The 27,984-nt window shown below is 42.2% G+C and overlaps 1 protein-coding gene across 2 annotated transcripts; it reads right to left on the bottom strand.

The window, feature by feature from the left end:
* Positions 1-715: 715 nt before the first annotated feature.
* Positions 716-26,134, bottom strand: LOC121290291 (F-box only protein 40). Of its 2 annotated transcripts, XM_041210567.1 has the most exons (4): positions 26,045-26,134; positions 19,279-19,306; positions 7,915-9,792; positions 716-2,549 (listed from the first exon to the last, which is right to left on the bottom strand). In XM_041210567.1, exons 2-4 carry the CDS (start codon positions 19,279-19,281, stop codon positions 2,316-2,318), a joined length of 2,115 nt encoding a protein of 704 aa, XP_041066501.1. In that variant the 5' UTR covers positions 19,282-19,306; positions 26,045-26,134; the 3' UTR covers positions 716-2,315. The 2 variants fall into 2 exon arrangements, with proteins under 2 accessions (XP_041066501.1, XP_041066503.1); XM_041210569.1 differs by lacking the exons at positions 19,279-19,306; positions 26,045-26,134 and adding an exon at positions 15,903-16,017.
* Positions 26,135-27,984: the final 1,850 nt, after the last annotated feature.

The following is a 27,984-nucleotide window of genomic DNA, read 5'->3' as shown; positions in this document are numbered from 1 at the left end:
CTATGTAAGAGCCCAATAGGCACTTAAGTCACCTACATTGGCCCTTCCCTGGGATTAAGTACCCCAGGGTGGAAATCCACACCCCACCGAGAGCTGCCAGACAATCAGAGGCTGGCAGCTCTCCATTGCCATTGGTGTCACCGGGAGTGGTGGCAGCTGCCAGTGATGTGTCCACCACAGGCCCATGATCAACAAGGGATCCCAGGCCAAAGGCAAGTGAAGCATGATGGCAGTCGTGGAGTGGGGGGTGCAGGTGAGGGGCGACGGGGGTTTTGGAGGCGAGGAAAATGGCATGGCTTTCTGCACCACCACCCCCCCCCCCCGCCCCTTCCCGATGCCAAGATCTTCAATCAGAAACGGAAGCCTCAACTACACACACACATCCCGGGAGCTTGCCTTTTGTGTTTCCTGCACGGTGACTTCCCCATTCCCCTGCTGGTTGAATGCCAGTGGTGGCAGGATGAGGCTCTTAATTGCATATTCTTAAGCATCCGGGTCAGAAGGCCGTCCATGAGCTTTTTCACCCCGGACTTAATCGTTAGAGGCAGGAAGGTGGCAGGGTCCCCACACCGCACTCTCTCACCTGATTTAATGAACACTGCCTCCAAACTGGCCTTTGTGGCGGGCTTTAAATTCTGCCCTATGAAGTAAATGCTCAGCTCATCACTAGAGCACCAATGCTGTGCATAGTAATGCATAGTAATGCAAGCATCGCTGATAGCAATCATGTTTTTATTAACAATACTTTCATTTATAGTGCCTTCCATATTATTATGATCCACATTGTACCTGACCTGCAAGTGTAAAAGAAAAATGTGCATTTATATGGTGCTTTCCAAGCCCAACAGATATATCAAAGCGCTTCACAACCAATGAAATACTTTTGAAGTGTAGTTACTGTTTTAATGTAGGAAATACAGCAAGCTCCCACAAACAATATGATAATCTGTTTTTGCAATTTTGATTCAGTGATAAATATTGACCAGGACACCAGGGATTATTTCTCTGCACTTCTTCACAATAGCGCCACAGGATCTTTCACATTTGCCTGAAAGAGACTGTGGTTAAGCATCTCATTCAAAAGACGGAACATTTGACAGTGCAGCATTCCTTTAATACTATACTGGAACGTCAACCTTGATTCTTTATGCTCAAGCCCTGGAGTGGGACTTGAACCCATAATATTCTAACTCTGAAGCAAGAATGCTATAGATGACACACTGAAATAGCTTGCAAAGTAACTTTGCATTATGAAGGATCTTGCAGTCTTAGTTGTGTTTGACTTAACCGGCAACATAGACCTCAATTTTTTGCTATGAAAATCTGCCATTAGTGTGAAAAGGCATGGTGGGTCTGAGTGATATACCATTGTTAAGGGATATAAAAGGACAGCTTCTGCACAGCCACATAATTTTCATTTAACACCATTTTTTAAATTTCCTGAAATTAAGGTGGGAGATATCTGTTCTTTGAATAGGTGTTCTTTTTCCAGTGTCAAAAGGAGTCCGAGGTTAAGTGTGGCATTAAATTCAGGCAAGGAAAGATTCCATTTGGACACCTTAATCCAGCCCCCCCACCTTTCCCGTCCCCCCACCACCACTCCTACTGCACTTCCTGTCTTAGAAGGCTACCTCATAATATTTCAGTAGTGCTGTGACAAATTAATTTCTCTTAAAAAGCAGAATTGTTTTATTTTCATGTTACTACAGCAGAAACTTTATTTAAAAGAGTTTTATCCCTTCATAATGCTACCACTTAACAATTTCTTAACAATATTCTGTAGCCAACGAATAGAATTTGCATAAAACCAAACCTGACTGAGTTACCTCCCCTCCCAGAACAGCATCTTCAATAATTCACCTTGAATTATTGAAGTAAAGCCTGTTGACAGATACGTGTATTGTGCTAAAAATAATATATTTTCAAAATTTCTAACATGAAATTATCTGATCATAATCAGATTCTGACCTTAAAACCAATTCCTGATATAAGTAGATTATTACATTGCTCCTATTTATTCCTACAGTCAAATCACATGCCTCTCATATACAATTCTGGTTTTAAACTATTTTTATTCATCCTGCCTTATTACACAAGTGTAAGCTGTAGCTTTGAGTCAAATATATATCATGCTACAACATTGTCATTCCTCTCTTCAGTTTATGTGGCAAATAAAACACAACTTTCAAGTCAGGTTATAGTAATACAGTTAAAATACAAAGATTCTAGCTGGCCTAAGTGTAAGCAACATGCTACATACTTATTAAGAACGTTGAATGAAACAATAACAAAATCATGATCAAAACACTAAAACTTCATACAATCAGACTGGAAAATCTATTTGCTGCTTTTTTCCTACTAAACATATTAACAAGGCTCTTTTTCTCTTGTTTTGACTCTGGGGACTTGCCCATATTGGTGAGAGCGACAGGCTTTGACCTATTCTCTGTCACATAGTATGAACAGGTTTTCAGATGCTCTGCCATGCTGGGGCTGTCATTAAAGCTCCAGTTGTTGACAGTCGAGAAGACAGAGCTGAACTGCCACTTCTGAAATAAAAGGAAAGGAGGTCAGAGTTTTATTAATTGATCAGTGCTATTTGGGTTCAGGCACAAGGTTCAGCTAGTAAAAACAAATTATAGGCAAAACCAATTTGCACAGATACTAACTATTATAATGTGAATGGACCAGTAGACCAGAGCTTATGTAACTAACTTTCAGCATTTCACTATCTCCACAATCATAGAAACATAGAAAATAGGAGTGGGAGTAGGTCACTCGGCCCTTCAAGCCTGCTCTGCCATTCAATATGATCATGGCTAATCCTCTATCTTAGTGCCGTACTCCTGTGCTCTCCCCATATCCCTTGATGCTGTTAGAGTCCAGAAATCTATCAATTTCCTTCTTAAATATATTCAGTAACTTGGCCTCCACAACCTTCTGTGGTAGAGAATTCTATAGGTTCACCACCCTCTGAGTGAAGAGGTTTTTCCTCATCTCAGTCCTAAATCTACTACCTCATATCCTGAGACTGTGACTCCTTGTTCTAGACCCCCAAGCCAGAAGAAATATCATCCCTGCATCCAGTCTGTCCATCCCTGTCAGAATTTTATGTTTCAATGAGATCTCCTCTCATTCTTCTAAACTCCAGTGAATACAGGCCTAGTTAGCCCAATCGCTCCTCGTATGACAATCCTGCCATCCCAGGAATCATGCAGTAAGAGATCTTCTAAAAGAAAAACTGAAGATTTTGTGTGCAGTTCATTAAAAGCAGTAACATTTATTAAATTAATTTGATGTTGCAACTTATATTTAATCTTCTTCCACCTAAGTGCCTTTGGCAGCTAGAAGACAGGCTAGAGAGCTGCTGACAAACCTCCTCTAACATTGCTTTACAGCCAGCTGCAAACAGGACTGTGAGATCAGGAATTAACAGTCCCTTTGGTGAGATTAGTGTCTCTCCACTATGAAGTAAATATGATTACATGAGGAAAGTCAATGCCATGAGTCCCTAAAATGTCTTGGATGCTGTCTGTGGTTCAACATAAGATACTCACAGAATCTTGATGGAACACAGTGAAATTGAATCAAAAACAAGATTGATTTTATGCACAGAAGCAGGACCCCGAATAGCAGTTTTACGGTTAGTGATGCACCAGTAGTTTTGTCATTTCTTCCAAATGGAAGGAAACTCTCTACCAAAACTGTAGCCACAATTTTACTGGTTGAGGATTTGGAGGGATAATAGAAAACTCAAGATATGGTCAACAGAGGAATGGAAACTCCACTTCCACAGGTCATATAATTTAATCTGATTATTTCAATATATTAAGGGATATAATGATTATGTTACTGAAAAAGTAAACCAGAGGCCTGTACTGATAATCTACATGTCAGAGCAAATCCCATGACGGTAGTTTTTGAATTTCAATCCAGTATGTTTTTTTAAATAGGGCAGTAAAAATATAAATATACAGTATGAATCAAAGTAACAATGAAACTGTTGGAATGTTTCAAAAATCCAGCTTGCTCATCATGGTCATTTTGAGAAGGAAACATCTTATCCTTAGTCTGGCTGGCCTATATATGACACCAGTCCCACACCAACGTATCTGCCTTCTGAAGTGGGCTAACAAGCCACTCAGTTTCTCAGGATGAGCAACAAATACTGGTCTTATCAGCAATGGCCACATCCTGAAAAAGAACATTAATGGCCCAGATTTTGCAGTCAGCAGCAAATGTACAGTACTCAGAGTTCATTACACTTACAGCTGCTCACAGTCTTTTTCTTGAATTTTGAGCAGCAATGTATGGTCACTGGATGTCTGGAACAGCACCCTGCCCTCTACAGGGGATCTGGGACTAGCTGAATGAGGCAAACAACAGTCTGTCTCTTCAGCCAATGAAATTGAAGAATCCTTACTGAGGCATGCAGAGTTTAAACCAAGAGGTGTGTTAGGACATTTAATTCAATGTAAAATCATGTACAGAAACCAAAATAAAGAAAGCAATAGAAATATAGGATTAAGAGAAACAGAGAGATTAAAGAGAGAAAGAAAAGCAAAAAAAATTACTTGCAATTTTTAATTTTTCAAACTCTCCAACAATGATTAAAATCTGAAAATCTGAGACCATACCCTTATAATTTTCAGTGCCTGAGAGTTTGCTTGGCAGTAATTAAGACTTACTTTGTGATTAAAATTCACACATTTGAATGGACAAGCCCTAACATTTTCTCAAGTATTTAATCGGTATCAAGTAAGTACTGCAACTCCGCACCCATACATTTCTTTCAATGCTGAGTCTATCAGTGGTAATGGGCAGTTTGTGGGTGAGGAGGGTAAATCAGATAGCAACTGGATTCTGCATTTTATTGTGCATGTCCAATTTACTCCATAATAATGTTAAGCGCTGATGCTTAACCAATATTCTTACTTCAAAATCCATGCCCATAGTAAAATCCTATTCATTGTCCTTACTGTCCAGCACCTTTATTATAGTTTTTCCCTCACCAGTCTGATATACCAAAGCCAATAACAGAACAGATTGTTCATAGTTCCTGTGAAGGACATGAGCCCATACAAAGCAAATTATCTGGACTGAAATGGTTTAATGTTATTATCAGCAAAGTTGTTTCTGCTTTGTTAAAACTCAGTATGAATTAAACAAGCTAAGGGAATGCATGTGATCAACAGACTAAACTATCTGAATACCATGAGTTGCTGTTCCCAGATTTAGTAACAGTACAATCAGGGATAGTTATTTTCAAACTGGCAGTTGTAGAGATAGAAGAGGGCTAAATGAAGGTCAACATAACATGTTTGCTTTGGTAATGGACAACTAATAAAATGGGATCCTCAGTTTGTCAAGTGTTAATTGTTGATCAGTTATTGAAGAGCAATTTACTTTCTGGATAACTAATATTTATTTTCATAGCATTTTGGTTTATGAGCATTACTGATATTTTCATTTATGCTGTGAGGTGGTAAGATTACCATCCTCTTGGCTTGATGTTTGAGAGTCAGCAGGGACATCTAGGAAAGCACAAGAGGAATAAAACTTTCAATGATATAGCAATATAGTCCCTGAACAAAATAACTTGCCATGACATACAGCACTATGGTATTGTTGTACATGCTAAGTTTATAGTTGAGAATGTCTGAGTGTTTGAAAGATTAGGAGGAAGAAGAAAAGGCTGCAAAGGTTAATACCAGCCTGGAGATGTAGAATACCACCCTGGACATACATGCCAACATAGTAAAGTAGCAAAAGTTGACATTTACAAATTTCTAGTCTGCTCTATCATTCACTCAGATTCAATGCTACAGTATTGGTATTCTTGTTCATGGCTCCACTTTCACTTCTCCAATCCTTTGAAAGGTGGAACAATGGACACTTATATGGGAAAAGGTCGGATTGGAATCATCCATTTTACAGTTGGTAAGTGAGCATACAAAGTCATGATAAATCTCATTTTTATTCCACTGAATTATGCTCCTATGTGCTATATAGTGAAAAAACAAAGCACATCACACTTACTTTGTTGGTAACATACACAGAAAGAGGGCAATCATATGGTATGCTCTCCTTGTTCCCCTATCCTTTTATTCCACCTTTCCTATCTAACCTGTTATTATATGTTGACATGCCTATTGAATTTACATGGGGGAGGGGAGGGGTGATAGACAACAGTCAGTGGGAGATAAACATAAACCTTGGAGAAATGACATAAATGACATTTCTTCCACTGAAGTTATTACAGATGGGGAGAACAACCATAGAAATTCAACCCTGTGGTCTCATTAAGTGCAGCAGTGAATTCCACAGCTGCATGACTGTGTAAAAATATCTCGTCTGCTTCCTGTCGTAAATCTCTTGCTTGCATTTAAATCTTAAAATGATGTCCCTTAATTGTAAGCCCCACAGTCATTAGAAATAATCTGATTCACATCCCTTCATAATGTTAAACACTTCTGATAAATCATCCCATATTCCTGTATTCTAACAAAAACAGTCGCAATTTTTTAAGCATTTCTTCATACTTGCATTTCCTTATATAAGGCAACATGCTCGTGAATCTGTGTTGTACCCTCTCTAATACCTCAATATCTGATCTCTGAGTTTTAAGAAAGGAAATTTTTTTCATAGGGTAGATTTCCTGTGGAAGTTCCTCGGTCTCTTTCCATAGCTTAGGCAGAAGATTGTTGGAAATCCTGGAAAATAGTTTAAATGGCCATATATGCCATTTTCCTGGTGTTTCTGCTAATTTTGCAGAGAGAGATTGGAAGAACACCTGCAAACATTCCTGGCACAAATTTATCTCTGCCTTTTTTTCCACAGCAGAACAGGTAAGTTGCCACTTTAACGTCTGATTATCTCCTGTCCTTTGGCAGGTCAATTAGACGACCAATTAAACTAACTACTAACCCCCACCCCTTCACTCCCACATAGGTAAAGATTCCCTGGCAATGATTAATGCTGGACCCAAATGAAGACTGCCTTCCCAATATGATTCTCACAATTGCATAAAATCCTTGAAAGACATTTGTTTTTTCCCCAGTTGTATAATGGATCTATTTTATCAGAATGTGGAGAAGTATATTTCTGCAAGTTTAAGTAAAAAGAAGTCAGGTTGTGTTTTGTATTAGCTTTGAGTTGATTGCCGTGTTTGCTTTGGGCTGGAAGAATTGACCACATGGAAAATTGAAACTGTTAAGTGGTAATTCTGTAGAAAGAAATGATATCCTGTTAAAATCACATTGCAGTGATTAGATTAAATATTTTGCTTACTTCATAGGTAGGACTACTCTTTTGGTTTTATTTATACATTAGCTTTGAAATACAGCTAATGGCAAAAATAAAATGTGGAAAATGTAATATTTGGATCTAATGGCCAAAAGGGAAGACTAAAATGCTATTCAAGCAAGATGAGCTAAAGTGTATTTATGGAGGACTTGCTTTGACTCTTTCTTAAGCACACTGGTGCTATATAGGTGACATAAGATTAAGAAAGCAGGATGTACTCCATAAATAGGATAATCAAGGAATATGGCATTAACGTGGAAAGTCCACAGAGCACACTGCCACATTGTGATAGATCTGTTGTGATATCACCATTCTGTGCTTTGTTAGTTGAGGCCAATGTGATGAGTGACACCCAGCTGATGAACTTAAATACTGATTTTAGTCTATTATAATTCCCACCCAAAAAGATTTGGGCTCTTAAAATATTACTACCACAGTTGGAACTCTTGAAAACTCCTAATGGTCCGTTTCTACAAATTTTTCACTGAATTAAATTTAATTAGGTCAAAGCTGGCATCGATTTAATTTACAGATGCAGGTAGGAAGTTACTAAGATTTTTGTACTTTCTTTAAAAAATTAAACTGATCAAGTTGAAGAAATGTACTTGCCCGTTTTCGAGCTCGCCAAGAAAAGCTTCCGTGTGAGTAAATTTTCTTTTCCCACTCAAGAAAGACCATGCCATACTCTTGCAGTAAAGTGGAAGAGATCACATTCATCAACACAGACACTTGGGACAGCTGTGCTAGACTGTAGCTGTCCAAGAAGCTTGCGATGTACCTCAGTATCTCTGATGGAAGATTGATCAAGCTAAACATACTTTTCCCATTTTTCCATACATTTGGATCCCTGTGACTGTGCTGACACAGAACTGCAGGAACATCTGGTTTGATTGCAAATGCATTTTGGTGTTGATTGTAAATCAACTTAGCCTTCAGCTTGGAGGGGCAGATTCTTTGTTGTGAGTAAGAACAGCCAAGATAAGCTAGAGGACATCTCTGTAGCATCCATCCATTCAGGCCAGACTGAATATCGGCATGTACATTCCTGAAGTGTGATGAAAACTCATCTCGCCTGAAGAAATGGTGGCACATAAATGCAAAGGCAGAATTCAATTTGTTGTATCTTTTTGTGATACACTCCGTCTGGAGTTGCAAATATAGACTAGAGGCTTTCTCTGCTGCTACATCTGCCAAAGCTATATCACGGCCAAAAGGAGCAGAGGGGAAAGAATATGTCTGAGTTGCAAAATCAACGGTAAATCCATCAGTGACTTTTGTTTCTGATATAACATGGCCTTTTAACACTTTTTCCAAATAACAAAGCAATGAAATAGTAACTTCATCATTTTTATGGTCCTCTGTGTCCAGGTCAGAGGTGTCCACAGCTTTGTTCTCCTTTTTGACCTTACTTGACAATGATTCTCCAACATGTGCACGCTTGGCACAGTAGCTGGTAGGAACTTTAAATGTATTGACAGTTCTAACATGCTGGGCCTCCAGTTTCCCATAAACAAAGTCTCTTTCTTTCGGTGTACATGCACTCATCTGGCCAAATCGAATAAGCATACTGCCATGATGTGCCAGATACATACTGAAATGTTTTCTATCCATCTGAGTTTCTAGCCTTTCTAGAACTCCTTCCTGCCAAGGAGCTTCACCTGTCTTTTCTATTGCTGCTAACAAAGCTGGATCTGACGTACAGGTTTTATTTTCAGGTACACTTTCCTTATTTTTAGTGCATGCTGATGAATCCTCACTTTTCTGCTTGGTTCTAATTTTTGTAGTTTTCTCTTCAATGGCACGGTTGCCTTTATCCTTACTGAAAATATGTTCCCAAGTAGAATACATAGCTAAATATTCTTCCTCAGTGAGTTCAGCAAGAGCCTCTTGTTCCTCTGTCTCTGCCACATCTGTACTGACCTCATTAGTTCCATTTTGATGTACTTTTGTTCCTGTTTCAAGAAAGCTCCTATCCAAAGGTGCAAAAGCTCCTCCTACTGCCCCCTCTTCATTCAAAGCCAGATCATTTTCATCAACTGTCTCGGCCATCTCTGGGAAAAGTTCAGCCATCTTCACTGAATTGAAAAGAACACCCTGATCTCTCATGGCAGTGCCAAAGTCCAAATCCTCTGGATTCAAAGTTTCTTTGAATGCACTATTCTTTACTGTTATGTCATCTTCATTCACTGGCCAGCGGTTCCATTGCATTGAACAGCACACAATGCTGGCAGGACAGACACGAAGGTGCTTGGAAAGTTTGTGGCGTGCCATGGTGAAGGGGCAGCCAAAGGCTGAATTTAGGCAAGGGACATTTTCCAGTGGACACAGTAATGTATGTTCATCTTCCTTACACTGGTGAAAAACAGCACCACACTTGGAAGGGCAACTGATAACCAAACAGGATACATAAGGTTCAAAGGACTTTTTGCAGTGTCGGTTATAACACTTTTCACAGTGCTTGTGCAGTCGAGGAGTCAAGTTTCTGATCTATAGAAGCAAAAAGATATTGTTTTAATTTCATAGGTTTACTTGATTCACTTACATATTACTGTAAAGTGAGTGTGTGTTACATATTTTGTACATGTAACAACAGTCTAGTGTTACGATTATGTGCCTATATCAGAATGCATGCCCACTAAAATATAAATCAGAGTGTAGTTATACACTTGGTCTTACTATCAATTTTTGACTCATTGGTACTATCAAGCCTACCTAGGTCATAAGAAGAAAAAGCAAAATAGTGTGGATGCTGTAAATTTGAAACAAAAGCAGAAAATGCTGGAAAAACTCAGCAAGTCTGGAGAGAAAAACAGAGTTAACCTTTCAAGTCCATATAACTCTTCTTCAGAACTAAAGAGAAGTAAAAATGTAATGAAATTTATGCTGTTTGGTGGTGGCGGGGCGGGGGGGGGTGGTGTGTGTGCGTGGAGCAGGTGAAGCTGAATAGAAGGCCAATGAGAGATGGGGGCAAAGGTGAGATTGACAAAGATGTCATGAACAAAAGGACAAAGGGGATGTTAATGGTACTGGTAAGGGCTAAAGGAAGTGCTGATAATGGCATTAAGGTAAGAAAGCAGATTGTGATAATAGCAGGACAAGGGTAAGCACTCTGGAAAGAGCAACATGAACAAGTGACAAAAACAAAAACAAAAAACTGCGGATGCTGGAAATCCAAAACAAAAACAGAATTACCTGGAAAAACTCAACAGGTCTGGCAGCATCGGCGGAGAAGAAAAGAGTTGACGTTTCGAGTCCTCATGACCCTTCGACAGAACTTGAGTGAATCCAAGAAAGGGGTGAAATATAAGCTGGTTTAAGGTGTGTGTGTGGGGGGCGGTGGGGGTGGGGGGGGGGCGGGATTTGGGTGGGGGGAGAGAAGTGGACGGGGTTGGTGCGGTTGTAGGGACAAACAAGCAGTGATAGATAGAAGCAGATCATCAAAATATGTCACAGTCAACAGAACAAAATAACACATAGGTGTTAAAGTTGGTGATATTATCTAAACGAATGTGCTAATTAAGAATGGATAGTAGGGCACTCAAGGTATAGCTCTAGTGGGGGTGGGGGGGGTGCATAAAAGATTTAAAAATATTTAAAAATAATGGAATTAGGTGAGAAAAGAAAATCTATATAATTTATTGGAAAAAACAAAAGGAAGGGGGAAGAAACAGAAAGGAGGTGGGGATGGAGGAGGGAGCTCAAGACCTAAAGTTGTTGAATTCAATATTCAGTCCGGAAGGCTGTAAAGTGCCTAGTCGGAAGATGAGGTGTTGTTCCTCCAGTTTGCGTTGGGCTTCACTGGAACAATGCAGCAAGCCAAGGACAGACATGTGGGCAAGGGAGCAGGGTGGAGTGTTAAAATGGCAAGCCACAGGGAGGTTTGGGTCATTCTTGCGGACAGACCGCAGGTGTTCTGCAAAGCGGTCGCCCAGTTTACGTTTGGTCTCTCCAATGTAGAGGAGACCACATTGGGAGCAACGAATGCATTAGACTAAGTTGGGAGAAATGCAAGTGAGATGCTGCTTCACTTGAAAGGAGTGTTTGGGGCCTTGGACGGTGAGGAGAGAGGAAGTGAAGGGGCAGGTGTTACATCTTTTGCGTGGGCATGGGGTGGTGCCATAGGTGGGGGTTGAGGAGTAGGGGGTGATGGAGGATTGGACCAGGGTGTCCCGGAGAGAACGATCCCTACGGAATGCCGATAGGGGGGGTGAAGGGAAGATATGTTTGGTGGTGGCATCATGCTGGAGTTGGCGGAAATGGCGGAGGATGATCCTTTGAATGTTGAGGCTGGTGGGGTGATAAGTGAGGACAAGGGGGACCCTATCATGTTTCTGGGAGGGAGGAGAAGGCGTGAGGGTGGATGCGCGGGAGATGGGCCGGACACGGTTGAGGGCCCTGTCAACGACCGTGGGTGGAAAACCTCAGTTAAGGAAGAAGGAGGACATGTCAGAGGAACTGTTTTTGAAGGTAGCATCATCAGAACAGATGCGACGGAGGCGAAGGAACTGAGAGAATGGGATGGAGTCCTTACAGGAAGCGGGGTGTGAGGAGCTGTAGTCGAGGTAGCTGTGGGAGTCGGTGGGTTTGTAATGGATATTGGTGGACAGTCTATCACCAGAGATTGAGACAGAGAGGTCAAGGAAGGGAAGGGAAGTGTCAGAGATGGACCATGTGAAAATGATGGAGGGGTGAAGATTGGAAGCAAAATTAATACATTTTTCCAAGTCCCGACGAGAGCATGAAGCAGCACCGAAGTAATCATCGATGTACCGGAGAAAGAGTTGTGGAAGGGGGCCGGAGTAGGACTGAAACAAGGAATGTTCCACGTACCCCATAAAGAGACATGCATAGCTGGGGCCTATGCGGGTACCCATAGCCACACCTTTTATTTGGAGGAAGTGAGAGGAGTTGAAGGAGAAATTGTTCAGTGTGAGAACAAGTTCAGCCAGACGGAGGAGAGTAGTGGTGGATGGAGATTGTTCGGGCCTCTGTTCAAGGAAGAAGCTAAGGGCCCTCAGACCATCCTGGTGGGGGATGGAGGTATAGAGGGATTGGACGTCCATGGTGAAGAGGAAGCAGTTGGGGCCAGGGAACTGGAAATTGTTGATGTGACGTAAGGTGTCAGAGGAATCACGGATGTAGGTGGGAAGGGACTGGACAAGGGGAGAGAGAAGGGAGTCAAGATAACGAGAAATGAGTTCTGTGGGGCAGGAGCAAGCTGACACGATCGGTCTACCGGGACAGTTCTGTTTGTGGATTTTGGGTAGGAGGTAGAAGCGGGCCTTCCAAGGTTGGGCGACTATCATGTTGGAAGCTGTGGGAGGAAGATCCCCAGAGGAGATGAGGTCAGTGACAGTCCTGGAAACAATGGCTTGATGTTCAGTGGTGGGGTCATGGTCCAGGGAGAGGTAGGAGGAAGTGTCTGCGAGTTGACGCTCAGCCTCTGTGAGGTAGAGGTCAGTGCGCCAGACAACAACAGCACCACCCTTGTCAGCGGGTTTGATGACAATGTCAGTGTTGGACCTGAGAGAATGGAGTGCAGTAAGTTCAGAGAGAGAGAGATTAGAATGGGTGAGAGGAGCAGAGAAATTGAGACAACTAATGTCACGCCGACAGTTCTCAATGAAAAGATCAAGAGAAAGTAAGAATCCAGAGGGAGGGGTCCAGGTGGAGGGAGAATATTGGAGGTGGGTGAAAGGATCCGTTGAACGGGGAGAGGACTCCTGCCCAAAGAAGTGAGCCCGGAGACGAAGATGGCGGAAGAAGAGTTCAGCATCATGCCGAGCCTGAAATTCATTGAGGTGAGGGTGTAAGGGTATGAAACTAAGTCCTTTGCTGAGCACTGAACGTTCAGCATCGGAGAGGGGAAGGTCAGGGGGTATAGTGAATACACGGCTGGGGCTGGGATTGGAAGATGGGGTGGGGACGGAGGGACAGGCAGGGGTGGAGGGTCCTAGATGGGTGTTGGTGTCGATGAGTTGTTGGAGCTTGCGTTCCTTAGCACTTGAGAGAAAGAGAAAAAGTTTCTTGTTGAGGCTTCGGATGAGACGAAGAATAAAATGAAACTGGGGGCATGTGCAGCTTTGAAAAAGGGTACGGCGGTGCTGCTGGAGGGAGAGGTCGAGTGTGTTCATATGGCGGCGCATGGCACTGAGTGTGGATCTCAGAATGTGACGGGAACAGCAGTCCGAGAAATGTTTTGTGTCCCGGAGATACCTGTAATCCTGGGTGGGTTCGAAACATGAGGGCTGGAATTTCAGTTGAAATCCACGTGGGGTAAGTCGGAGACGGAGACAGTCACTGAGAAAGGAGATATGGCTGTGAAAGCGGGTTTTAGTAAACACCTTGTCAAACACCAGGAGAGAAATGGAAAGCAATGAAGATGAGCAAGGCAAAAGAGAGATATGGAAATCTTGTCGCAGAGACGAACAGAACTTCTTCAAGGAGGTAGGCATTTCTTGAAGAGCAGTGGCAATCAATTAAACACAGAGATAAAAACAAAAACAAAAAACTGCGGATGCTGGAAATCCAAAACAAAAACAGAATTACCACACACACACACACCTTAAACCAGCTTATATTTCACCCCTTTCTTGGATTCACTCAAGTTCTGTCGAAGGGTCATGAGGACTCGAAACGTCAACTCTTTTCTTCTCCGCCGATGCTGCCAGACCTGCTGAGTTTTTCCAGGTAATTCTGTTTTTGTTATGAACAAGTGACAGCTGGCCCTTGTGGGGTTGGGGTGGGGGGAGGGGACGGTGGTGGAAAAAAAAATTGAAAATAAGATAAAAGGTGGGGATGAAACAATGAATAAATGAATAAAAATGAAAATAAATAAATATAAGTGGATAAAAAAATTTAAAAATTAAATTAAAAAAATAAAAATTAATATTGAAAAAAGGGGGTTAAAAACGGGGTGAGGATCGAGGAGATAGTACATGGTCTAAAATTGTTGAACTCAGTATTCAGTCTGGAAGGCTGTAAATTGTCTAATTGGAAGATGAGGTGTTGTTCCTCCAGTTTGCGTTGGGCTTCACTGGAACATTGCAGCAGGCCAAGGGCGTACATGTGGGCATGTGAGTAGGATGGCATGTTGCAATGGCAAGCGACAGGAAGGTCTGGGTCATGCTTGCGGATAGACCGAAGGTGTTCTGCAAAGCAGTCACCCAGTCTGCGTTTGGTATCTCCAATGTAGAGGGGACCGCATTGGGAGCAGCGAATGCAGTAGACCAAATTGAGGGAAGTGCAAGTGAAGCACTGCATCACCTGAAAGGAGTGTTTGGGCACTCGGACAGTGAGAAGGGAGGAGGTAAAGGGGCAGGTGTTGCACCTTCTGCGATTGCAAGAGAAGGTGCCATTGGAGGGGAATGAGGTGTTAGAGGTGATGGAGGAGTCGACCAGGGTGTTCCGGAAGGAATGGTCCCTACGGACTGCTGACGGTGGGGGGTGAGGGGAAGGTGGAGGCATCATGCTGAAGTTGGTGAAAATGGCGGAGAATGATCCTTTGAATGCGGAGGCTGGTGGGGTGAAAAGTGAGGACAAGGGGGACCCTATCATGGTTCTGGGAGGGAGAGGAAGGTGGTCCACTCCTTTGTTGCCCACCACCATCCCCTCCCCCCACCCAACCCCCACAAGGGCCATCTGTCACTTGTTCATGTTGTTCTTTTCAGAGTGCTTAACCTTGTCCTGCTTTTATTCTGCTTTCTTATCTTAATGTCATTATCAGCATCTCCCTTAGCTTTTACCACTACCATTAACACCCCTTCGTCCTTTTGTTCATGACATCTTCGTCAATCTCTTTTGCCCCCACCTATCATTGGCCCTCCATCCAGCTTCACCTGCTCCACCACCCCTTAAACAGTATAAATTTCATCACACTTTTACTTCTCTTTAGCTCTGAAGAAGAGACATACAGACTTGAAACGTTAACCCTGTTTTTCTCTCCACAGATGCTGTTAGACCTCCTGAGTTTTTTCAGCATTTTCTGTTTCGGTAATAAGATGTTTGTGGTTAATGTTCAGTGTGATTCAGGCAAGTGAGGCAAACCACAATCAAGGACCTAAGTTTGAGGCCCAAGGTATTTTAATTGTCTGTCCCTACCTGCATGTCACTAGTAACAACGGACTAGTCAGCAACCTATCCGAAATAGGAGAAAAATGGCACCTGTCCAATGGGCAGGAGAGCAAGTTAGGCTAGCTAGTGGATCCCAACTAGCATCAAAGCAAATTGTGGGAAATAAGTTTTAGGGAGAGTCAAAACAAATCTTATAATATTTAGAGATCTCCCTGAAAAACTGTAATAATGTTGACAATATTTACAGTACTCTACTTAATAGTTTATTCTGTACAGAATTTCCTGATTGCATAACTTATTTCAAGAATTTCAACATATGCTAAAACATAAATAACAGTTGCCAACAGTTAAAATATGAAACTTTAATTGATCTTCATACTTAGTTATTCTCAATAAACAATTTTGTTGCTCTCAACCAAATTGCCAGTTAAGGAACTTAATGCTTTGGGGAGATCTTTTGTTTGCATTACATTGTGACCCTCCCAAGCTGTTGAAGGTCTAAGTTCTGTTTTACAGCTTCCTACCTTCCAATTTTAGGCATCCTTAGTAGCTGCACACTTGGGAATCCCTGGTTATCCTTTGCATCATGGAAGAAGAAATCTGCTTTTCTTTCAGCAATAGTAGTCAACAACATTAGTTGGTAATGCCCTGCTAATTTCCCCTGCGCCTCACAAAGAAGTGGTACACAAGGAAGCTGCACTTTGCCAAGGAGACCATTTAGGATTTGTGCAACAGTTTGGCAAATGATCTCTACACCACCTCCACCACTCTCATTGCACTTCCAGTAACTGAAGTCTTTCAAACTGTTAAGGAAATTGCCCAATATTTTTCAGATCACTTGCATGCCTCAGTGGTTCTGCAAGGTCATTGATCTGTGGAAGCACTGAAACGTTGCCTGATGGATGTCTCCAGTTTTACTTAAACCAGAAAATACAACCCTGTCATACCAATCACCAAAAGTCTCCATGGTAGCACTGTGAGGTACCAGAAAAGATTATCTTGCTCCAGTCCAGGTATTTTGCAGATATATTATGGCACCATCACATGCTCCAGAGGGGCCTGTAGTGATGTAGAAACATCTCTGACGCTAACGCACATACTGGCCTTAGAAAGAAAAGAAACATAAAACGATGAAGAAGTGAGTTTACCATTCTACCTCAGTGACAAACTCTGACCTGGTGGTAAAGAATGAGGGCTTTAAAGCAGAATGGTAAAGAGTGAAATAAGGTGAGATGCTCAAAGGAGGGGAAAATGAGAGAAAAGTGGAGGGAAGGACCAAGGCAAAGTTTGATGATAAGGGCCACACCAAGGGAGCAGTTTGGGTGGGGCAGGTGGTGAATGATTCAAATATTAATTTCTATGGGGACACGAATTTCCAATAACTGTGAAGTAAGAGTTTAGGGAAGAATTTTCCGTGCCTGCTGGCATCGGTCATGCTCGGCAGCATGAGCGGACAATATGGCAAGAAGGCCAAAAATCAGTTTCATGACATCGCTCGCTCTGCCTATCAATGGCGGGCTGCGTTTCCCATCGTCGGACGTCGGGAACCTCATTGTCATACATATCATTATAAGTCTATCCGATAGGAATCATCCCCCAACGCTGGATCATCCACCCATGTCGGCGGGTAAACATGCCGGTGCAGAACACCTCTTGACAAGTGTGACATGCAGAAGTCGGGACTCACCGCCAGGGCCTTGCTCACATCGCGGGCATCCGAAGAGCAGAAGATGCTGGAGCCCGACAGCAATAGGACCCTGGAGGAATGTCCATTGCATGCTGGGTGGATTCTCATGGACATGGCTCCACTGCAAAGCAGCTCACAGAAGGTGCAAAGGCACCGTTGAGGGTTAGCTCACAAAGGATGACCATTGAAGGGGTGGAGAGGAAGTTGTACGGGGTGGGGGATAGGGGGACTGGGAGAGGAAGGTGAGTTGGGGGCAGGGTGGGTGAGGTTGAGAGGGGGGTAATGAAGGAATCGGGGCTGAGGCTGAGAAGGGGTGGGTGAAGGTGTTGGGGGGGATGAGGTTGGGAAGGGGAGAGCAAAGGTGTTGGGATGCGGTGGGGTTGGGAAGGGGGGGAACAAAGGTGCCAGGGGGTGAGGTTAGAAGGGGTGAATGAAGGTGTCAGGGGAGGGTGAGGTTGGGAACTGGAGGGAGTACGAGGAGGAGGGCATAACGGGGGAGAAGATGGCAACTGGGGAGGTAGGTGTAACGGGGGATGAAGGTGTAAGAGAAGGAGCTCAGAGGAGGGAAGAAGTCCAGAGAGGGGGAGTTCAGGCAGAGGATGTAGTGCAGGTGGGGAGGAAGGAGTCAGGAGAGGGAAAGGAGTCCGGGAGACTAAGGAATGCAGAGAGGGGAAGGAGTCCAGGGCAGAAGGAGTCCAGGAGGGGAGGAAGGAGTCCAGAGACAGGAAAGAGTAAGGGTGGAAGAAGAAGTAAGGCTGGAGGAAAAAGTAATGGTAGAGGAAGGAGTCAGAAAGGGAGAAGGAGTAAGGTGGAGCAGTCCAGGATAGAGGAGGGGAGGGAGTTCCAAGGAGGGAATGAGTTCCAAGAGGGAAAGGAGTGCGGAGGGAGGGATGTCCAGGTGAACGTGCAAGGGAGGGCTCTGATGAGTCCATGACTGCCTCCTTGGGAGTGAACTGAGGGTGGGTGTGGTAGGAGGGAATGGTGAGAATGACCAAGGGCAGAGTGAGGCGGTAGGTGGGAGGGTTAGGTTGCGATGGTATCGGTAGAAGGGATAGCTAGAGTGGTTGGTGGCAATTTGGAGGCAGACACAGACTCTGGGAGTGAGAAGAAGGAGGTCAGGGAGGTTAATGTGGATGGGGGTGTGATTTTCAGGAAGGAACAGAACGTGCTCATTCACCTGGACATCCCCAAAAGAAAAGGGTTGTGGCTGGTAGGTCACATTGGGGAGGTGGAAGGTGATGCCAGGGGAATCAACAGTGATGGGGGAAAGGAAATGGGTGAGTGGGGAAGGGGAAAGGACAGGGGAATGAAAGAAAAACTGTAGCACTACCATTTTTGCTAAAACAAAAGTGAAACGAGAGTCATGGGGGCGAGATCAGGTGCTGCATGGGAGTGTGATCATTGGTTGGGTGGAGATGGGTGTCCACTCAGATGGACAACTGAAAGAGAATCCCAGCAGGCAGCACTGAAAATGCTGAGGACATTGAGATGAGTGTGATGCGGGAAGGATCTGTGTGAGTGGGAGAGTACTTGCACGAGTCTCCAAAAGGCCCTGCCTCACACACACACTTCACCCTACAGAATCACTCATGGGCTGGCTAGGTGCAGCTGAACTGCTAGTGGGGGTTGGGGTGGGGGTGGGATGCAGTGGGAGGACTTGCGAAGTTTGTCAATGAAGCTGAAAGACACCATCACACATTATTCAATGAAAGTGAATATATTTTCAGATTGTAAAGTGACAAAATGTGTTTACACATGCAACCAACTGTGATCAGAATTTCTTAACTTTTGAATGCCTTAGACTTCTAGGTGCTGCACTGACATCCCCAGCAGGAGTGGAGACAGTCTGTGCAATGTTTGGCCCTGTTTCCTCTGATGACTTCCACATGGGACCTCTGGAGGGCCAAGGCCTTGGGGGCCCTGCTTGCTGTCCTCCGTTGGGCCAGCTGCTCCTTCTGCAGTGACAGAGGACAAGGTTGAGGCGGTCACAAACAAATGGGACTTGGAATGAGAGCCCACCTGCCATCAAAACAGCGTGTTTCCCAGGATTGCATCATTAATGAGGTGGGATTGGGATGATACGGCGTGAAAAGCCACCATTGCGGCTGACGGGTAAAATGTCCTTTTTCTTGCTTGCTACCACACAGTGCAAATCTGGAGCGATTCTGTCCTTAATATTATATTCAGTCAAGTTCCACAAACAAATTTCTTACCATTTTGACCAATCCTCTTTCTTCTTAGCTGAAAGAATAAAGAACATTGCTTTGGATATAATTCAACAAATTTAATGAACAATAAGTTTCCAAAAAATAAACTAATCACAAAAATTTTAAAACAATCCAGCTTAACGAGCATCAGCTGAATGGAATACGGTTTATGATGTGGGTGGAGCATAATGTAGTGAGATAAGTAAATGGAATTTGATTTATTGAAGGTGAATATACACAACTTGTAGTTGATGTGATGGGATGAAGCATAAGTAATAATGGTATTCATTGTAACAGCAATATCAATCAACCTCAGTTTAAGTGCAAGGATCCATCACAGAGCATCATAATATTTCCCTGGCAATTGGCTGAACCTCAACACGAACAATGTGACATGTCAATGTTTGAAATTCTATCCTCATGTTGATACAGCTAATTACTGCTGAATTTGGGCAATTTTGTTGGACATAAAGTTAGATTCAGAGTCTTCAAATTTCAATAAGATACTTAAAAACTTGTAAAACGGGAAAAAAACTACAGCTGGTGGAATTTAAATTTATTTAATAAATGCAATTTTTAAAAAAATCTGGAATTGAAAGCTGTTTGAGTAATGCTGCTCATGAAACTATCACTACTGTAAAAACCCATCTGGTTCGCTAATGTCCTTTAGGGAAGGAAAACTGCTGTTCTTACTTGGTCTGGCCTACATATGACTCGAGAGATGTGGTTGATTCTTAACTGCCCTTAGGGGCAATTAGAAATGAGCAACAGCGACATCTATGACGCATGAAACAAGATAAAAGTAAGAAAAGAGCAAATGACAATGACAAAGCAAATGCGAGTGAAAAAGAAAAGCAAGCAAGTGAAAAACAAGTAGACAAGTGAAAAACTTCACTACACATTCCCCCTCTACTTGAGACTACCCATACCCTGAACACTTCACTACACATTCTCAGGACTTCTTGTAACTCATGGTAATCTGATAAAAGAGGGATGTTTTGCATTCTCAGTCAAGGTTTTTTACGTGACAAAGACAACGAACCAGATTTTGCTGAAGAGGGACAATCCACAGCATGCCCTGTTAGACTTGTTCCTGCATGTTTAGGATTTAACATTTTTTTGTCCACTAATAGCGTAGTGAGGGAAAAAAGAGCATCTGCAACCTTGGTGAACAGTGGAACAAACTTTGGATCTCCTTCCCCAATGAGAGTTAAGGATTGAGAAATAAACAAAGGAAGGATGGAAATGGGGTGAATAAAAGTGAATGAATATTATGCCAAATCAGATATAGAAAGAGAAATAAAGAAGAAAAGAAACACTGGATTGAGAGGTAATAAAGAAGAGATAGGAAAAGTAAGGGTAACATTGTCCCCCCGTTGGGGGAGGATGTGCAGGCGCAGGCGCATGTGGGCGGGCGGGTTCCCAATCGGTGCCCCCAGTCGGGAGCACGCCACCATTTTACATGGGCGGGCCAATTAAGGCACACCCAGCATGACGTCCACCAGGAAGCGCTATGCGCTCCCTATGCAGGTGAGGTGGGGGGAGGGGGGATTCCCTGAGCCAAAAGTGCGCTGTTTCGCACATGTGCACGAAAGAGCGCACAGATCTCCCTAAGGCAAAGTGCCACCTCAAGGAGATTGCTGGAAGTTTTAAAAATTTGTGGAATTAATTGTCACATGAGCTGGGACATGTCAATTTCTTTTATTTCAACATTTCATAAACACTTTAAAGCCCTTATGAAACCTCATCTAGCCCGTGGATGAGGTTTCATGTTTTTTCTAAAGGCCTCCTCGCCTGCCCGCCAACCTTAAGCTTAGACGGGCAGGTCCTTTAATTAGCTTAATTAATTTTTGAAAGGTCTTAAGTGGCCGTTGACAGTTCGGCGGGCACACAGCTGACTCGCTGTACACCCACCAACCTAAAAATGTAAATGATGTGGGGTGACATCAGGACGCCCTCCAACGTCACCCCACGACACTTTACGCATGCCCCCCACCCCCCACCCCGCTCGCCAATTGGCAGATGCAGCCTTAAGAAAAGAAATTAAATTTAAAATGTAAAATTGTTAAAATCACATAAAACAATTCACAACCTGAAGGAATGACACTCCACATTTATAATGGTTTACTTTCTGGGTGAGAGAGGTTGATTTGGAGTCATTAAAAATTATCAGATTGTTAAAAGGCTACTTACAAGACTTAACTTCCTGTGGCAAGTTTAATAGACAATTAATTTACTAATCGCAACATCCTGGAAATCACATGGAGGTTAAGCCTGAGATGTCGTTTTTGGGAAACTAATGATGGAGTGGTGCAAATTGGCTAGTAACTTGTGCCAATTCACAAATCATGGGGAATACCTTCCTCGCTACAGAGTGCTGACCAATTTGAGCATTAATAACAGTCTATGTTTTTTAAGCAATTTTTTCCCCCAAAAATTATTCTGGCCCAATGCAAGCGTCAAAAGGGAAAAGGGAAAAAAATACGATAGAGAAAAGGAAATCAAATGAGAGAGGAGTGAGAAAGTCATGAAATGAGGGAAGATGAGAAAGATAAAATCAGGGAAAGTAATTAAAAGGGTGGGAGAATGAGAAAGAGTATAAGAGGCAATGAGAGAGGAAAATATATTAAAAATGATAACAGATAAAGTGACTGAGAGAAAGAATCAATGAGAAGAAAAATGAATTAAAAAGGAGGGGATGAGAATGAGCAAGAGGTAGAAATAAATATTACACAGTAAATAACCCAGATTTTAAGCAAAAAATTAGAAGCTATGTAGCCCGAATATACCTCCTCACTGCCTAATTCTTGGGTAGTATTTCAATGATTAGGGATCCTTTGCAGCAGATATTTCTCCATTTTGCCCAAACCAATCTGTCATTATCAGTTGTGGCTTACAGAGGAAGCCCCCTTCCCAAAATGCGGTAGCAATTTTAGGGTAACACCAAATGTTCCATTTTCCATTATTACCATCTGATTTACACAGATCTATCTGAAACAGATCTATCTTTCTGGCATGAGTAGGTGAAAAGGAAAAAACAATCTTTGATTTAAATAGCTCAGAAACTACTTTAAAAGGGTTCACATAAAGTTTGACAGCAAAGGTGGAGAGAGAAACAGAGTGATGTTTCGAGAATGTATGACCCTTCTTCAGAGCAGGTTATACAGACTTGAAACATGAACTCTGTTTTTCTCTCCACAGTTGCTGTCAGACCTGCTGAGTTTTTCCAGCATTTTCTGTGTTTGTTTCAGATTTCCAGCATCCACAGTATTGTGTTTTTATTCACATAAAGTTTATTCCTCAGCTGATTTAGACCATTGTCTTTCATCTCTGGCATCTGATTCACCATCTATCTTGAACTTGCTCACAGCTTGCATCTCATTTCTAATGACAGCCTAATAGACCTCCCATTGTTACCACAGCAGTTTTTTTCCATCTCCCATTCTTGCCCTAGAAAAGAAGGAGGACAGGCTGACCCGAGAGCACAGAAGGCACATAGCACCCATCTGCCAATACACACACCAGGAAAGATAGACTGAGACAGTTGCCGGTGAAAGCATGTCCTATTTATAACTTCAAATCTAGTCTGTGTTCCTGTGTAAGCTTCTGTGGAATTGTCTTTTAAATTTTGAAAATGGACACTCACAATGTGGCTAAGATGGCTGCCAAGAATCAGGTGACCTTTGCAACTTCAACACAGATTATCTCAAGCTTCCAGTTAGTTCCAAATTGAATCATACTGGGTGGGGACCTCCTCTTTTGAATGGACATGCCCAGATGGCAGCCCTCTGTGAAATTCACATTTGCCATTTTTTGTGGTTTACTCCAAATGCAGAATCATTGAATTACTGGACTCTGTGGGCTGGATTTTGCCATCGGCGAGCAGGGGGCAGGGCCGGCTCGCTGACGGCAAAATAACGTGGGATGATGTTGGGGAAAATCCCCGACATCATCCCGCCCTATTTAAATTTTCAGGAAGGCAGAGTCACAGCAAAACTGCTGTCAGCCCATCAACCTTTCAATGGCCAATTAAGGCCATTGACAGGATAATTAAAACAATTAAAGGCCCTGCCCGTCCAATCTTAAGGTTGGCGGGCAGGCCAGGAGCCCCGGCGGGCTTCTGAAAAAACAGCAAACCTCATCCACCGGCGGGGTGAGGTTTCATGTAGGGTTTAAAAAAACTTATTGAAGTTTCAGTGAAATTTATTAACATGTCCCATGTTGTGTGACATTGTCACATGAGGGGGACATGTTAAGGATTTTATTATTTTTCTATTTTTAAAGTTTATACAGCTGTCAGCCATCTCCCTGTGGCAGCATTTAGCCTCAGGGAGATGCGTGCTCTTTCGTGCGCATGCGTGAAAGAGCGCACTCTCACATTTGGGGAATCCCTCACCTGCACAGGAAGCGCATAGCGCTTCCGGGCAGACGTCATGCTGGGTGGGCCTTAATTGGCCCGCCCACTTAAAATTGCGGTGGGGCCCACTTCTCCAGCGGGGATTGGCTCCCCACCCGCTGGAGATTGAGTCGGACCTGCCCATCCGACAGGCAGGAAATTCTGCCCTATTCAAGTTTGCAATTTAACAAAAGAGAACTGACGAGACCATTTATCCACATGTGTGAAAGACCACTGTCTACCTCCCATTGTGTAGTGATGGCTCTGGACTTCCAGTATTGGTCATGTGACCAAAACCGGCTGGAGATAATGAGTTTTTATCTAAAGACCTAGAGAGGTCTGGGCAATCTGGAGAAGACAAAAAGAAACAGCAGCTGCAGCAAAAGACTGTGCCATCTTTGCCTTTTAAGAACTTAGAGACTGTAGAGCCTTTAAAAGTCTCCCAGCCTGATTCCTAAATCTAAGCACACCAGTAAAAAATTGGACCTCCTTATACGAAAGACACAAGTGCTTAACTCAATGACCTGCTGAACATTCATGACATCCAGGGAATCCTACAATAATCCTGATATCTGACTCCAGCTATCTGAACTCATCTAGACTCCAGTTCAAGAGTGCAAAAGTCTTCCTTCTTCACCGGACCCACAAACCATGAATCACTCTTTTGTTTACAACTTGTAAAAGTGCTATATTCTCTTCAACTGTATTTTTTTCCTTGAGTGTGTGTGTGTGCACAACTGTTGAGTGATTAACATAGCGTTTAGACTCAGGGTGGCATGTGAATAAATAATTCTTATTTTTAAACTCAGAAGTCTGCTGTTGATTACTTAAATTGACCACACGCTAAAGGGCGCCAAGGAACATACACTCCTACTTTTCCACACTGATTACGGACATTAAGAGAAGGGAATTGGGGAATTCAGTTTAACACTCCTTCCCGTAACGCAGTCCTACTTTCACTTACAAAAGCCATGCCTGTAGCTGCATGGTCACTGATCTGTGGGGAAGTAGATTTTCCAATCCCAATGAGATCAGTGAAGCCTTCAGATATATTTATCTATATCCCAGCCTCAATTGCTTGGTGACTGGAAGGAAGAGCTCACTCCAATTTGCCACCCTCACCCTTAACACCTGGCCCTTTAAACTGATGCAGGAAGTTAAATTCTACAGCAAGGAGCAATTTCCCACCACCAAAATTGACAAGCCTCTAATGACAGGCAATGAAAGCATTCAGAGTTTGCAAATATCATTTAAAATTAAAACTTATGTATTGTTTATGCGAATGTAGGTGGAATAATGAAACTTTCCCCTTTTATCACAGTTCTGGCAATTGTGCTACGGAAGAAAACCCAGATTAGTTTGTCAAATCACAATAATAATTGAAACATCTTGCATGCAGTGCTGGAATAAAATACTGCAGATGCTGGAAATATGAAACAAAAACAGAAAACACTGGAAATACTCAGCATCTGTGGTGAGAGAAACAGAGTTTAACATTTCAGGTTGTTAACCTTGAAAAGGTCATCAACCTGAAAGGTTAACCGTGTTTATTTCTTCTACAATTGCTGCCAGACCCACTGAGTACTTCCAATATTTTCTGTTTTTATTGCATGCAATGCTTGTAGTTAGTGAAAATATCTGTTAGTGATAATATTATTCAGTACACTAGATTTAAAATTGTTTGGCCAGTTTACAATTCCTTTCTTCAATTCGTCAGCTTTGAAAGCAAGGCCGCTTTGGTTTTAGTCAAAGCCCCAGTAAATATGAGCACTTCTCCTTATTGGTTACACACAACACTATTATCACCTCATTTTGATCTTTCTAACCATATTTTAGGAGTGATTGTGGGTTATCAAAGGTTTATTTCCATCACACAGGACACTGCAGTGAAAAGTTTTAATCTATGAGACACCATTTGACCCATATAGCTTCAAGGATTAAAGGATCTTAAAATGGAATTTTTGTAAGCGTTAATCAAGAAAAGGAGCAAAACTTTCACTTTTGGAGTGTTACATCTTGAACTCTTGGTGAATTTAAATATACAATACACAAACAAATTTGTATATAAATATATATACTCCTTTGAAAAGAACATTTTTTAAAAAGGGGATATAACATTTAAAATATTTTTATTTCTCGTAGTTTTGCCAACTTGCAGTTTTATTTGATGAGGACTTTATACACCATTATGTATCAGGTTATGTTTTGTTACTGAGATTTTCTGGATCACAAGATCCATTTGCTCTAATAGCTTTCACAGGGCATTCAATGCTTTTGCTGAATGATCAGCTTAGTATGCAGCACACATCTTTAAGCCTATACTTCATAAAAACAAAATGAGAGTTAAAGCAACGCTGGAAACAAATCCAAACTTACTTTTAATGGAGCCAAGAACAATGTTGTAGTTCAGTTTAGTCCTCCCTGCTCAGATCTGAAAACTGCACATGCACGGCTCATGAGGAGGTCACATTTATATTTAGATAAATGTGTTTGGTTTTAAAAATAAACCAAATTAGAGCTTTTGGAATGAGGTAAGTGATATTTGGAATCCTACCAGGGCAACAAACCATTAATGCCCAAAACATTGCAATTTCTTTTCTTGTTAAATTACAAAGTCTTCTCAGTCATTACCCAACATATTGAATAAGAAATGTCTCCCACTTAAGTTGAAGGTCAGTGCACATTCAGAGTGATTTTTGCATTTCAAATAACACTACCAGTGGTATAAAGCAAAGAAATGTCAAACTCTCAGAACAACAATTAATATTTTTCTGAAAGCATTTTGCATTACAAGGAAGAATTTGCTATGGAAAAGCATTTTCATTTTATTTGTTTAGCTATGAGGGCCCACTGTCTATCTAATATGTTACAGATCTGATCCCACATTTCTGCCAATGCTTTGAACTGGTAACAAGAGTACGTAACAGGATCACATAAAGTGAAAGCATTGCAAAGTGGCTCAAATCAATTCAATATTGTGTAGTAAAAGCAGAAATTGTTGGAAACACTCAGCAAGCCTGGCAGCATCTGTGTAGGGAGACACAGAGTTAGTTTTTTAGGACTGTGACCTCATCAATATTGTTTATTCCTAACTGCTAGCTGGTGGGGTAGGTAGATGCTCCAACACATACAACCCATAATGAAAGACTTTGAATGTGGAAGGACCAAAGCAATTATTTTCATCACTGCTACAAACTCCTCATCCTTAAATCCAACCCCGTTCCTGGCACACATAGATTAAATCAGACTGTTCATAACCGGGGTACCTTGCTTAACCCTGGCCTATGTTTCCTAAACTACATCATCTCCATCTACTTCTGCTTTATTAATAACACCTGCCTCCATTCCTACATTAGCCCATTTACCATTAAAACTCTCAAATGTGTTTATTTTTTCCCATCCGGACATGATTATTCCAATTGTCTCTTTTCTAGCCTCCCATTTCCACTTCTATAAACTCCAACTCATCCAAAACCTGGATGTTGTTATCCGACCCTATGGCCATCAAACCCAACCCAACCTCACTGACTTACATGATCTCTTGGTTCCCCAGCACCTTAATTATTGTTATTTTCTTTAAATTCTATCAAAATGTCTTCCAACTCCAACCACCCCTTGACAAATTTCAGTTTCTGCAGATTCTAACCTCCACTAGTATCCACCATTTACCTTAACCCCAACATTGCTGAGTGTGCTTGCCTTCAGCCGAGATCTTGCTCTCTGGAATTCCTTCTGTCTCTGTACTTCCCCCACCTCCTTTAAGAAACTCCTTAAAATCTACCCTTTTGACCAAGTTTTCTATTATATCTCTCCTAATCTCTCCCTCTTGGTGTCAATTTTTCTCATACCTCTGTGAAATACCTTGGGACCTTTTGCCTGGAAATTGTGGATGTAAAGTTTCTCGTCCTATTACTTTACGGTAAAACCCATACATTAATATATATTTCTAAATCCAGAAGTCACCAACAAGCTGCAGCAGAGTTTTCCTGAAAATGGAATGGAATGCCTGTTTAATGCAGATGTGGATACTGATTATTGAAAAGCCATCGCCAACACAGAGATAATGGGTCAAAAAGCTTCCTTCGATGATACTTTCTATGATTCTACAAACGAAAACAGAAAATGCTGTGAAGACCCAAACCTGTCAGTGCCTAAAGAGGGAAAAAAAACAAGCTGACAATTCAGATGGAAACTCCCCACCATGCTATTAACTATTTAATTCCCCCACATGTTGACAAACCCTCTGTACATTTTCCAACTTTCCCATTTAACATTTTCAACAATTATATTTTCCCTTTCATCTCTAATATTCAACA

This window comes from Carcharodon carcharias, chromosome 18, assembly GCF_017639515.1.
Source record: "Carcharodon carcharias isolate sCarCar2 chromosome 18, sCarCar2.pri, whole genome shotgun sequence".
In the NCBI taxonomy this organism is placed as follows: Eukaryota; Metazoa; Chordata; class Chondrichthyes; order Lamniformes; family Lamnidae; genus Carcharodon; species Carcharodon carcharias.
This window is presented reverse-complemented; position numbering and strand designations above follow the sequence as displayed.

Excerpts from the sequence above, each read along its gene's own strand:
- LOC121290291 (XM_041210567.1), bottom strand. Across the intron at positions 2,550-7,914 it reads CTTGGCGAGCTCGAAAACGG|AAGTGGCAGTTCAGCTCTGT; the intron begins GCAAGTACATTT and ends CTTTTATTTCAG.